The sequence below is a fragment of the Montipora capricornis genome, chromosome 12 (genome assembly GCF_036669925.1).
Source record: "Montipora capricornis isolate CH-2021 chromosome 12, ASM3666992v2, whole genome shotgun sequence".
NCBI lineage: Eukaryota > Metazoa > Cnidaria > Anthozoa > Scleractinia > Acroporidae > Montipora > Montipora capricornis.
The window spans coordinates 19745576-19760036 of NC_090894.1; the positions used below are offsets into that span (position 1 = coordinate 19745576).

At 37.4% G+C, this 14461-nt stretch overlaps 1 protein-coding gene across 1 annotated transcript in view; it reads right to left on the reverse strand.

Annotated features, from left to right (window-relative positions):
• LOC138027644 (E3 ubiquitin-protein ligase synoviolin-like) overlaps positions 1-11086 on the reverse strand; it is a 12539-nt gene extending 1453 nt beyond the window's left edge. Inside the window, exons 1-10 of the mRNA XM_068875201.1 lie at positions 10792-11086; positions 10560-10652; positions 8355-8660; positions 6646-6772; positions 6473-6572; positions 4074-4139; positions 3441-3754; positions 2745-2947; positions 1344-1413; positions 8-191 (exon numbers count right to left, since the gene is read on the reverse strand). Coding sequence (XP_068731302.1) covers positions 8-191; positions 1344-1413; positions 2745-2947; positions 3441-3754; positions 4074-4139; positions 6473-6572; positions 6646-6772; positions 8355-8660; positions 10560-10652; positions 10792-10920 — 1592 coding nt within the window. The 5' untranslated portion in view covers positions 10921-11086. The remainder of the gene's footprint in view (positions 1-7; positions 192-1343; positions 1414-2744; positions 2948-3440; positions 3755-4073; positions 4140-6472; positions 6573-6645; positions 6773-8354; positions 8661-10559; positions 10653-10791) is intronic.
• Between the last annotated feature and the right edge of the window lie 3375 nt (positions 11087-14461).

Genomic DNA, 14461 nt, shown 5'->3' on the forward strand with positions numbered 1-14461 from the left:
GATTTACCTTTGTTCACTGATGATCTGAGTATACTGATTAAGCTGAACTATAGCTGCATCCAAAAGGGCATGAATTGTGCGCAACATATTAATCCTGGCCTCAACATTTTGTCTCTCCTGAGCTTCAGCCGCAACTAGCTGCTCCACATTCAGGGATGAAAAGTCTATGTTTGAAGGAGAAGTCAAGCCACCTGAAAGCAGACGAAAAATAATAATTATTTAACTATTAAAACTTTAAAGCACTAACAGAAACCTGCCATGGTCAAACTGTTACAATGCTAATAATAATTTATAAGGAGTATAAAAAATGTGTTGAATAGCACAGTAAGGTAGTAGTACCCAGAATTAGTACAGTTAACAACTTAAACTTTTAGCAGACAAAGGCTAATATTTGAAATCTGCAACTTGAAAAGGTATGGAAATTGAGCCCAGCTTTAAAAGACAACCCTAGATGACCAAATAATTAATTGAAAAAACCTCCAAATAATCAGTAGGATGATAACTGCTTGTTTTTTTTTATAAAAGCAGTTAACCATTACTTCTAGGAAAATCTTTAATCTGATAGCTTATCACCAGCAATGATTTCAGTATGAGACCACTGCACAAATGGCCTTCAAACTGGACAGCTGTACATGTACGGTTTAGTTCAGGAGCGATTTGTGATAACCTAGATGAAAGTTTTTCATAGCTGAGAACTGAACACACATCTTCTTGCACAATTTGGAATAAGTAGATACATTAGATACATTATAGATACATAGAGAACATGTGATTTCTTTGCACAAGCATAATGCTTGGCAATTAGAAGTAGGCTTCATAGCTTACAATTCATAATTTTATAGTTAATCACATGATTTCAAGTGCAAATTGGATAAAAAAGCATGAGTAAATTTTTTCAAAGGCAAACAAAACTGCATGAGCCTGTTGGACAAGTGCAATTTGAAGTTATTGCATAAAAATTATGATTGCTTATTCATTCCAAATTGCACGAAAAAGAGCATGTGATTACTTTATAATAGCATCCATGAAGAAAAAACCAGATGGTCATAATTAGACAGAAGCAACAAGCACATATCACTTGGTCACAAGGAAGGGCTCGCGTTTGATTGGCTATGAATGTTTGTTTTTTTTTAACCTCTGTTTGCACTGAGATACCCATATCAGAACTGAGTACGGTACTTTTCTTCATGTATGCTATTAATGGAGTAAACATGTTGCTAATAAGTTCAAATAGGCCCTGAGCACCTGACCTATTATAATTAATTATTTTCGACATTACACAACAAAAGTATTCACTCCCTGGATTGAACTACACTCAGTGAACCTAACATTCCAACACTCACCAAACAAAAAGGGTGGCATCATTAGAGGAGGAGGAAACATAAATGGTGGAGGTAGACTAAAAGCTGGCATCTGGAAATAATGCAAGAGTTAGATCACTCACTGGAAGTAAAAGAAGTACATTAATACTTAAATGGGGACATAGTTTTTCAGTGAGTTATTAAGGGCCCACAGACAGATTTTTCGTGCATTGCTAAGTGAAACAAAATGTTTGAATATTTCTTTACACAGCGTTCCCATGCATACGTATCACATTTTGGCTGCTAAATGACACAAAAGTAAAAAAGCAAGCAAAAGTCACCGCACAAACTGTTGTTTGCATCGAAGGGTTTTCCACGCCCCCTTCCTCGCACTCGTTCTCAGATCAACTGTGCATGAGTAAACAAACTGACTTCCCATTTGAGAAAAAGCTAAATTTCCAACATGTTTCACCCCCAAAATACAGAATATAGCGAAGCATTGACTTTTTCAAATCATCTTTTTTGAAAATGTTATGGGTATTTCAGTATCGTTTATCTCTTTAAAAAGAACATTTTTCAAAAGAAAACCATGCTTGGCTGGATGCAAAAATGACTACAAATTATCAAACCACTGATTAAATACCCAAACTGTGTAGCACATAGACAAATTTAGAGTTTTCTTTCGTTGGTCACATGACCATGGGCGTGGCATGATGACGTCATACTTAGGGTCATTGGTTTACAAAAGTTAGAAACTGACCAAAATAATGCAAAATTCCCTCAGATTACTTAACCATTACATCCTTAGCAACGCACCCCAAAAAAATGTCAGTAGGCCCCTAAGCTTTAGTGTCAATAATTACTTAGCTCTTATTAACCGAGCAGGAGGTCTGTATGGGAGAATCTTGACCATGGTCGTGAGTACAGATCGAACCCAGAACTTGTACTTGTACTAATATGTTACTATTACTTGTATTATACAGAATATATTACTTGTTATATATTCTGTCTTGTAAAATAACTTATCAGTCACTGATGAAGCCCTAACCGGCGAAACGTTTGACGTTCGATTATAATCAATTTGCCTTAAGAAGTCTTCATAAGTTATTTAATATATATCTATATTTTCCTCTTAAAATATATATATATATATATAATGGTACTGTAAATGTTTGTATTATTTAGGGAAAACAAAGAACACAGGGATTAAGTTTGCTATTGACAAGAAAACCAATGAAGCTCATTTTAAAGCACCTTATAATTAGACACCTTACATCTTGGCTGTTGGACAGCACTTTAAGGAAGAAGACAAAAGAGGGAAATACATGTACACTGGTCATATTAGGACAATTTTCTTGGTCCTTGTGAAAAGCAGCTCTCTCCCATTTACCCCTTTGTTACTATGCATAACTTTTGTGCATGAGAGTTTGTATGGTATCTTACCTGGGCTTGGTTAAGATCAGGAGCTACACTGCCTGTAGTAGGGGTGGGCAATTGTGCAGCTGTGGTTGGCGCAACAGGAGTTGGTGATGCTGCTGCTGCTGCTCCTGTTGGTGCTGCTGCTGCTGCTGCTGGACCTTGCGGTTGTCCAGGTGGTGCTGGAGGTATACCCATTGGTGGCCAACCAGGAAACATACCAGGGACAGCTGAATCAAAGTCAAAACAACATGAAAAATCACTATTGTTACACTCACCACACACTCCAGCATCTCCAGAGTATATGTATTTTCAACTGGTGTTTTTTGTTGCAAGTAATTTCAGACAGGCCCTTGTTGTTTGACGGAAAGGTAAACATTACACACTCTGTCGGACAGGAATTAATTCGGTGGATAGCTCTGCATGTCTTTGTCAGTAATAATAATTTCTCAGCAAAAGGTGTGAAACCACTTTCAACTAACAGAGTGCCTTGAAGGAATTGCTGATATTATTACCGGTAAGAGGACAAAGAAGAAACCTTAACAACCTTTCAACAATGCAACTCAGAAGATCTATTGATTTTCTTGGTCTTAACTATCACTGCATGAGTTTTATTTCAGCTTCAAATAAATTACTTGTTAATTTGAGAAAGAAAACAGCAAATGCCTCTGAAAATTTTAAAACTGTTTGGAAGTCTAAAAACTTGTTAATCAAGTTTCCTACCATTTAAAGGTACTTGAGGTGGTACACCTGGGGCAGGTTGAAGGCCTAATGGAGGGGCAACACCCATAGGAGGGTAACCAAACGGAGGTTGAGGGGCTGGCTGAGGTGGCTGTTGCTGTGCAACTGGTGGTGGTCTGAGGACATCCATTCTACATGTTGGACATGTCTGCTGTCGTTGAAACCAAGATCTTAAGCAGCTAGAGTGGAAGATGTGATTGCATGGCAGTTTTTTGCAACCTGTGGTCATTTCCTCACGGCATATGATGCATACATTGTCGCCCTGTTGGAGTTCTTCAGGAGTGGCATCTGGATAGCTGGAAATAACAATGTGAAAAAATACAACTTACAGTACTTACAACACTTAAAAATGAGAATCAACTCTCTAGGTGGAACAAAAGCAGTCGTGTTGGAAAAAGAGTGGAATACATATTAAATTTAAGTTTGGAAATGTTGTTTGTGAGGGGAAAAATTAATGTTACAGTAAACTTTTTGAAATCCCCCAGTCCAAATTCTTGGAAGCAAAGCCATAACCATTGGGACACATTTTACACAGTATACACACCTTAAGGGTACGAAAATGGAAATTTTTTTTGTACTTTGCGGAAAACTTTGCCTAAAACTGTTTGCACTTACAGTGTATTCATGTTTGCAATAGCTCGCCGAGACATGATAACATCGCTGATACATTTCTTAAATCCTCTGCAAGACAACAATACAAAACAACTATCAAGCCAGGTGCATGACATTAAACGAGGCGGTATGTGATTTGGACTTTGGCAGGAAGGAGTGAGTTCTGCAGAGTTTGCTAACAGTTAATTTGTTTTGCTTTATTAATGATTGTGGACTGAATGGGCCATTTCATCAACATCAAACAACTAGCCAGTTTCCCAACTATGATTAAAAATCATTAACTATATCAGGTTGAAGGTATGATGTCCTGTTACGAAAATTGCGTATAGTTAATAATGTACATGTGCATGTATTTACTCCAAGACATAAAATTGTAAATTGTTATTGTATCCCTTTACTGTAGCTAAGTTATTCGAAAGCCGAATGGATCCGCAGACTACTTTGACAATGTTATGACAAAATTCATTGTCAATACAGTAACAGGACAGACGCATGAAAAACTGACATCAATTTGCTTTTTACAATAACAAAAAGACAGATGGGTCAAAATTAAGTCAGAACACGAGACAAAAATGCGAAACATTTCAATCTGACACGAGCAATATCGCGTCATTATCCCATAAATTATAAATTTATGTGTCTGTCCACTTATTGAGAATAAAAATTAGCCAATGAGCGCGCAAGAATTTTGCAGTCGTTGGAAAAAAATTGAGGTTTCACAAATTAATGGAGTGATTACTGTCCAAGAAAAAATTCTGATGGATATTTAAGGACACAAAAGTCAACTTGAGAAAAATAGTTTTCCTCCAAAGAATTCATCATTTATTATAAAGCTACTTATGAAATACTAGATTTTCCTTTTCCTAAAAAATCATATCGTGCAGTGAAGATATTATTTTTATCTTTCACGTGTGAGCATATGAGTGTCGCCATGGTAACTAACATGATTAGCCAACAAAAAGTAAGCTTCCCCTTCATTGTAAGATAACTTTTTGTGCTGAATACAATTTTTCTGTACTGCATTTACATTTTTATGACTCAATTTGGCATTATCATGAATTGCTTTTCATAACTTTCTTATCTTGTTTCATCTTGCACTTGTTCGCTGTGCTCACATCTGAGACGTACATGTACTATCAGCACTCAAAGATAAAATTTGTATCCCTGCTCATGAGGATTCAAATCAAAGGACCCAGTGAACATTGCTAACTTTGATCCTCAACCCAGACTACAAAAAATATGGTGGGCTAGTGGTTCAAGGTCAAGAGGTCAATTTCATTGATTGACCCATTGACCCATGAGATTGAGACTTTAGAGATTTTACTCTGTCTAATGCCAGACGATCTTCCTGGTTAATGGGGGGTATCCTAGAGCATTGGAGCTGTGAATGGGTTAATTAAAATTTAGTCATTGACATTAAGGCCTCTCAATAACATCAAATAACACACTTTATTATATACGTACCAAGATTTACGCACCAAAAAGGATCGAGATAAAAATAGTCTCTTTGCGCTAGAGAAGCCAGCTGATTGGTCATATGATTTTTTTCAAAAACGACGTATCGATGCTCTGATTGGCTATATTGTTATTTTCACAAGTGAAAAATTGTCGTATCAGCCTTTTGATTGGCTAATATAATGTTGAACTTTGGCCCAGATGGCCTGTGTTTTCTCCACAAAAATACTTCAGAAGATCTTAAAAGGTTTTAAAAGTGCTCAAGCAAGGTATGGAAGGTAAAGATTATATTTTCTTTTATTTCAAAAAATATTTTGCTATTTGTTTGGGGCTTTTGTTCACCATCGATGGTTTGATAGCCTCTCCATCAACACTTACCTCGTTAACTTTATGATCTCTATACTTATATGATAGACAAATTACTTCATGGTTGGCTCATTTGTACGATTTTTATTAATCACTTGCTGTGAAGGATTGTTAAACTCACTCGTTCATTTAAGCACTCCTCTATAATGTATACTTGCCCCACCTTGCTGCATGTGAGTAAACATTTTACAAAGCAAGACTATCAAACAACTTAATCAATAGCACTTTTCATTTAAGAAAGTATGTCAGCATTGAAATGGTTTTCACACCTCTCTTTTGAGACACTCACTGCTCAAAGGGTCTTTAGGGGGGGGAGCATAATTATGTGTTGAGGTTCAAATTTTTTCAAACCACTTCAATTTTGACTTTTCTTTGTCTCATAATAATTATTATTCATTGTCATAATCTGAAACTAAGGAAAATGATGGAAAAAATTGATCCAGCAAAAAATTTGAACCACAACATATGCACTTACCAATTCCCTCGGCCTAAGGGTTGGCATTTGTTTCAATAAAGAATGCCTTACATTTTTCTATGACACCAAACATTACGAGTCCTTGTTTGTACTCTTCATAACTTACCTTAAAGTTAAATACATTGGTCTAATGGCAAACAGTGGGAATGTATGCACTTTAATCATGATAACCATAAAACAGCTATACAGGACAGTCTTGATAAAACCTAAATAGAATACAAAGACAGCAATGACTGACCAATAGTCAAAACAAGGTGAGAAAATTGAGACACAATTTACCTGTAATTAATTCAGTATAAAGAAGGTAAACAGCTTTGTTGTCCCATGGATTTTCACTTCTAAGGTCAATAATATGCAGGACATATTTCATCTGTATGGTAACCACTATTGTCAGAAGAATCGCATACTGAAAAATCAAGAGAAAGATGTCGTGGAAATAGAAACATTTTTCATTTAATTTCCACTTCATCTCCAGCAGCTACAAAACACTTTTCCTTTGAAAAGAAGGCCCTAGCTAGGGGTTTAATTAAGTTTTAAAGTAGAAGTCTCGACCTTGTGATAGAGTAAGCAGGGTACTGTACTCAGTGTAGACTGGTGCTAGTACCCCACTCCTGGCTTCCCCCTGATAAGTTAATTAAAGGTATGGCTATGAATTTTGATTTCATATCAGGATATTTTTATTTATTATTCAACACAATGTGACAATGTCCAAATATGGTCATAGCATACTCAATATTTGTGGCGCCTACTCGACGTATATCCTGCGATATACGTAATTTTGTGTCGCAGAGAAAAATGGTAGTTTTTCCAGCTTTTTTTCCAATAAACGCAGAAAATTGTGCTTTGTCACCAATGTGTTGAATAATAAAACAATAATAATATCATCCTGCTCAATTTTGCGGAATATCGCCTGATTTTAGCCAACTTGGCCAATGGCCTCGTTGGCTAAGTTTTATTACCCAATAAACACCTAAGCTGCTTTTTTCAAAATAGCTGCACGCTGTTTTGTCAAGGTGACAGAGGAAGAAATTAATACGAATTGTTATTGTTTTAATGAGACATGCATATTTTTCAAATAATCACCTGTGAAATTATACTAAAACAAGTATTCACCTCAAGCTCAGTGAATACCGGTATGGTGAATAAAAACCGAGATGAAGTCGAGGTTTTTATTCACAGACATTCACTGAGCATAATTTCACAGGTGATTATTTGAAAAATATGCATGTCTCATTAAAACAATAATAATAATTATTAATTTCTTCTTCTGTCACCTTGACAAAACAGCTTGCGGCCATTTTGAAAAAACAGCCTAGGTGTTTATCGGGTAATAATGACCTAAAGTGCAACTAATCAGTGCAGAGAATTTTCAATAATCACCTACAAGTACACTGTAATAGGCCATTTCCGAGTTCATGTCTGCCTCCTCTTCAAAGCGAGTCTAAGTGCGAAGTTTTTGTGATGGTAATTAGTTCTACTTTACATATGAATGAAAACTAATTTTCACAACAAAAACTTAGCACATAGACTCGCCTTGAAGAAGAGGTAGACATGAACTCGGAAATGGCCTATTATACTAATAAAATTACTACTACATGTATTCCCATGTCTGCTAGGACTGTCACAATGAAAGAAATTACTAAGAATACTTATGCCTATAAATTAATGTGTTTTTGGTACGTACTATAATCCATAAATTGAGCTATGCGACGCAAGAACAATCTCAGTGTTTCACCCAGACATTGACTTCTTTGGCTTGTACGTTTTGTTTTCCCATTTCTGACCATGTGATGTTCTCAAGGGAATTCTTTAAAATTTTTGCCTTTTCATTAAATATTCCTGTACAAGCATGTGCATGAGACAACATTGAAAGAAACTGTTTTCTAGTCTAAGAGTAACATCACATGGTCTGAAATGGGAAAACAAAACGTACAAGCTAAAGAGGTCAATTGGCCAAAGGATAGATTATGCATAGCCTTTTCTTTCACCTCAAATCCAAACACGAGCTGTACTGAAGCTCCACTTTGCATGACTGTGTTGTACGCAATGTGAACTAGAACTGCATCTACCATGCCTAAAAACATGAGGAGAAGAACTGCTCTCACATGGAAGAGCCATGTTAACAAAGGACTTCTTTCCATGTAGTCGATCCTGTCCTCTGCCAGCCAATGGAAGCATTTTAAAAACAGAAGCATTGTAAACTGGGCTACAAAACGAGGACTGAAATCATCCCGAAAAACTGTGAATGCCAAGCAGGTTTCTGTGACTGCATACCAGGATCTCTCAATCAAATGCTGAAAAGTGGAATATCAATCCTCAGCACTACTGTAAAGTGCTCTAGGTTCATGATACTTAAGGTAAACGTTCAAGACCTCTAAAGCAGGGCAGTCATAATGGTTGGGAAGAAGATGCCTACATAATGAATGTGACTATCAATTTTAAATGGGTTTATAATATTATTATATCTCATCGTTCGTCCAATCAGCAACCCGAACGACGCAATTTCTCTAGTGATGAAAGAACGTATCGAATGAAACGTCATCCGACAGCTGTTGCACAAAAATCGCGTACTTTGAAAAATGGCCGAAGGAAGGTTTGCTTCTCTTTGCTCAGTTGAGGAATTTATTTTAGAACAAGAAAACAGAAATGCCGCTCAAAAAACTGAACGAGATGTACGATTGTTTGAATGAATTTTGAAAACGAAGGTCGAAGACAGGAAAACGGAAGTTATTCCAGCGGTTGAGCTGAATGAATACTGAATACATCAACCAATTCATCATCTCCGTCTGCGCTAAAAATGGCAATGAATACAAGCAGACTCTCCTATGAAGTTAACTTGGCAGCTAGCTTGGAATGACAAATGAAGAAAAAGGGCTATTCCGCTAGCATAACAAACGACCTGGTATTTGAGAAAACCAGAGAGGTTCTTTAGTCCAAACAAAAACAACTAAAGAAGCAAGGAAAGGGAGATAAACCCAAAGTGCCAATAGCTTTGACAAGCAACAAACTAAAAACACTATTCACTTTGGACTACTTTGAAATACCTGAAACAGAGTAAGTGTTGTAAATTTTATTAAATAAATTGTTGGTTGGGCGATTTTAAGCCATTGTTTATTGCTTTCATCGCCCCACTCCATTTGTGCGAAATAAATTTGTCTATCAAACCACGAAAAAAACGTCAGTACCTATGAAATAAACACATTACAGCATGGAAAATGCTTTGCACGATTTTTATTCACTCATTTCGTATCATTTCGTTTTCTGATACTACTCAACTTGTGAATAAAAATCATATGCACGCATTTTCCATGCAGTAATCTCTATGTATTGTATTGAGATTCAAAGCAATAACAAACGATCGCATTGCATCTAGGGTGAAAATGAGCCTTTAAGGACGGTGCCTACTATTGTTATTGCGCATATGTTCTGCGCATCTCGAGATACTCGAGTTTCCTATCGGTGATCCTTACTAATACAGTGATATTTTTGCGCGATTTAAAACTATCCGGAGAAAGTAGATCTTAGTAAGCATTCTTGGTATCCAAAAAAAAAATTGGGGGGTAGCCATGCATTTTTGAGAGATAATTAACCCTTTGACGTCCAAACCGGTCTAAACCGGCCAGACTTAGTATTTTACTCTAACACCAGACAATCTTACTCATCAATGGGGAACCCCTGGGAGTCAATGGGTTAAGCTTCAATTTGAGAAAAAAACACCATACTGTACATTGCTTTGTATTTTAAAGCTTTTTACAGTGTGCTTTGATTGGCCTAACGTAGCAAACTTCAATATGCTGATGCGAGTTTTGTTTTCACACAAATTATGCAAATGAACGCAAGCATTAGCACAAGCACAAGAAAAAGGAAAATCTTTGATCCTTGTGCTTGTGCTTCAAACCCGTTTTCAGGGTGAAATAAGCACTCTTAATTGCTTGCTTTGCTAGTGAAAACCAGGCTTTACTAAACAAGTTCAAGGTCCAATTACTTTAAGTTATTGGACTAGCAGGGCTTAAAGATACCATGTTTCAGCAAACCATTCAGCCTTTCAGGAAGCCATACAACTTTTATTCCCTGTGGGAAAGGTTGGTGGAGATAAGTACAATCTCCTTTGCTTCCTTCAATAAAGTTCACAAAAAAGGACTTTCGCCAATCGTCATTGTTTACAATTACTTAAGGTATGAGGGAGATGTTACCTCCATTTCTGCAGCTCGCAGCTGCCCAAAGAACACCTTTCTCATCATTTTACCGAGTAGAATCACAAGAACAAATGCCTGGATGTACAAAACCTACCAAAAAACAAATTTCATAACCAAAATAAGTTTAAGATTAATTAGCCCTAACGATACAACAAACTCTTCCGCTCCCATCGAGCTTGTGAAAGAATAAGTTAAATTCCTATTTACTGAGTGCAGATGTACGACTTACCGCCATGCTAGGACTTGACTTGGTAAGGTAAATAACAGTTGGATAAAATTGATGTTTTTGGTAGTAAGCATTGGCGACCACAGCGCCTGTTAAAGCCAGGCTTGCTGCTGTTAGAACTACTTCACGCATGATATACTCAATATATCAAACTCGGCGCAAGTACTGATTATTTAGCTCATAATTAAAAAACAGTGCTGAGCCAGCTTCGTCCAAAAATATCTGTAAACACTAGACGGCAATCATTTTTCCGTGGCTCGTTATGACTGGTTTTCACTTTCAGAACACGTCTCAACATACGGGGATTTTGTTGTCATTCGTAGGAAACCGCTGATATGCTTTGGGCTCAAAGACAGCTTTACAGCTTAATTCGGTTCCTGGAACAGAGTAGTTTATTTTACCTGGAACTTCTTTATCTATGCAGCTATTTTGTAGGCTTGTCCCTTTCCACGCACTCACTGCTCATCCGAAAAATTGTCACTTTCGCTAAAAACAGCGTGGATGTCGACATGATAAACCGTTAAGTACCCTGGGTGTGAGAGAGTGTGATCCCCTCCTTGGAAAAGTCCTAGCAACATGTGGGACACTAAAAAACGCAGACTGCAGACTGCAGACTGTGCAGACCGTCCGTAAACTGAAAATTCGGTTAGCCTAATTAGGCCTAAATAACAATCAGGTTAGCCTGTTTACGGTTAGCTCTCAATAATAGTGAGGGTAACGCCATATTTTACCCCTGGTCTGCCCGGTCTGCACAGTCTGCAGTCTGCGTTTTGAGGTGACTGGCAACATGTACGCCCTTGGAGCAAGCTCTCTTTTGTGGGAGCTTGCTCGTAAGCGTGGGCTAACTCTTGGGGGCCGAAACTACCTTCCATAAACCGATCTTTTAAGATGTTTTCAAGATAACCAAAATGAAAATAATACTGAACTTTGTTTACTTAAATTCTCTGCGTTCTTTAGAGAGACAAGGAAATTAGGCCCAAAAAGTTTCGGGACTTTCGAGAAACGGGCCCCAGCGTAGTGGTAAATGCGGCGTGACACTTTTTGGTCTCTCCTTTTGCGCGGTCGAATTTTAGTGCAAAAATATCAACCCTTAGTCGCACCAAACGGAATTCTTTGATTGGAAACGGGAAAATGTCGTCCCGCCCGATAACTCGTGTAAGACTAAAGATTTTCGATATATAAAGTTTTTAAAGCCATAACTTGAATGAAATTTGGCTTCCCTTCGCATCTTCGCGGAGGCAGCACTGAAGACTTCTTTAAAGATTGGTGAATATCTTACGACAGGACACGGTGCAGGAAAAATTTCTTTAAAAACCAAAAATGCCTAAGCACTTTTATTTTGCACAATGTAAATATTTTACTCCTATATTCATTTCATCTACTCTTCAACTCAGTGAATGATAGGCATGCAGTGCGTGCATAGATCACCAACGCGATAAGTTCTCAAGTGAAGCTATGATCCTCGCAGTTATGAACACAATTTTTGCAATTGCGTAAAGAAGCCTGAAAATTTCCGGACTTCAACGGGGTTTGAACCCGTGACCTCGCGATACCGGTGCGACGCTCTAACCAACTGAGCTATGAAGCCACTGACGTTGGGAGTTGATCATTTGTGGATTCCAATGTTCCCGTGAGGAATGAATCAACGATGAAATGATATACGCGGATATGAAATCAATTGCAAAAATTGCGTTCATAACTGTGAGGATCATAGCTTCACTTAATTTCATATCCACAGTTCATATATTATCCTTTTCATATATCATTTCATCGGTGATCAGTTTTATTGGAAGCGGATTTTAAATTCCAATAAACGAGCCTCAAAATTTTCGAAACTTCCTTTCTCTGAACAAAACAGTTTGACGATAGCTTGAAAATTCTGATGAAAAGCCTGGTTTCTATATGATTGCCCCAGTTGTTTCAAATAATGTTCAAAGGCTATCGGGACGATTACATGTATATGAAAAAACTATCCAGACGATCGCAAACGACCCGGGGGACTGAGACGACCTCGATCGCTTGGATAGAACTGAGTTCAATCCAGATGATCGAAGTCGTCTGTCTGAGTCGCACGGGTCGTTTTAGCGATAGTCTGGGTGGTCTTTCCATATAATTGTCCCGATCGCCTTTGACCATTATTTGAAACGACAGGGGCGATCGGGAAGATCCGGACAATAATATGGAAACCAGACTTAAAATCATCAGAATCTGGAACTTCAACATTCCAAAAACATTTTCTCGGTGTCTCACGCTCACAGGATATTGAACAATCTGACGAAAACCGTAAGTATGTTAGTACAAAGACTGGAACACCTCCATTCTTTCGAACGGCTATTTTTCATTAAAATTCTGATATCTAATATTGTTGAACAAATGACTGAATTGATGACCTTAGCAAGGAGCTGGGCTCCGGCCGTAACATGTTATAGAAAAGTTGTTCTCTCCCCACTCCCCACCCCCCCCCCCAATCCCCCCTACCGCAAAACACACAGAATCGACAATGCGCTTTCACTGGAACAATTCCCCGCAAGCCTTCGAAACGAGCAGCAATACCCACATACAGTCTCCGACTGGTATTTTTTTTCTACACCAACTAGTCTCAGTCAACTTGCTATTCAATTATTAGCTATTCGTCAGGTATAGAATTCTATTCATCTTTGAAAATAGTTTTTGCGATATAGATTAAATGTGCTGTGTCATAAGTAATCTTCATCTGATCTTGAGTCCCGTGTGGGCATTTTGGATTCATGATTTGCTTTGGGATATAAGGTTTAAAAGGTACAAAAAGTACTTGTCAGACAAATCTCAATTTTCAGATTCTTTTTAAACACGCTTTTCTAGTAGATTCGACGAAAACAAATATTTTTAAAAATGTAACTTTAAAACACTGTTTTTTGTTGTTGTTGTTGTTGTTGTTGTTGTAGACAGGGAGCGTCACTCATCCCAAGTATCATCCGGATGAGTCGATTCACGAGCGATTCACGTAAAATATTGAGAGTGACGTCATTATATGCAATGATGTTCTATCCGACCTGTTAGATGGACAAATATGAAGGGACTAGCAAATCAATGCGCCCTGGATGTTTTCTAAAACTGTCTTTTCACAAACTGAAATGGGGTTTCTGTGTGGTTGTTTTAGTCTGGTGGTCGCCGGTCTATTTGCCTTAAGTAAATTAAAAATTCCATCTAAAATCATTCATTTCTATACGGAATATAATGTATAAAATCACTTCAAGGAGTGCAAATCAATACATTATTACTAAAATGATAACTAACTTCTCTGGTTCAAAAGATCTTGATAAAAAGTTGTAAATCTAAAACTAAAAGCTGTCCCAACGTTTTGAAAGTCAATAGGATCAGCAATAGGAAAACAGCAATAGGATCCAGGTCAAATCATCTCTTTAATAGGACATTTGCATGATCACGCCATTTGACTACAAGTACCAGAATCCTTTAGGTGTTGCCTATTTCATACTAATTCGAGCTATTATTATTTCTACCCCTCTAGATCTAGGAACACAAAATTCAAATAAGAAAAGAAAAACAAACTGAATTGTGGTAGTTGTAGTCAAATGACGCTATCGTGAAAGTTGCCTATTATAGAACCTTGTTACTCCCAGAACATCTTTAAATATTGTTGCTTACTCTCTTGTTTTATTGTCAATTGACAGAC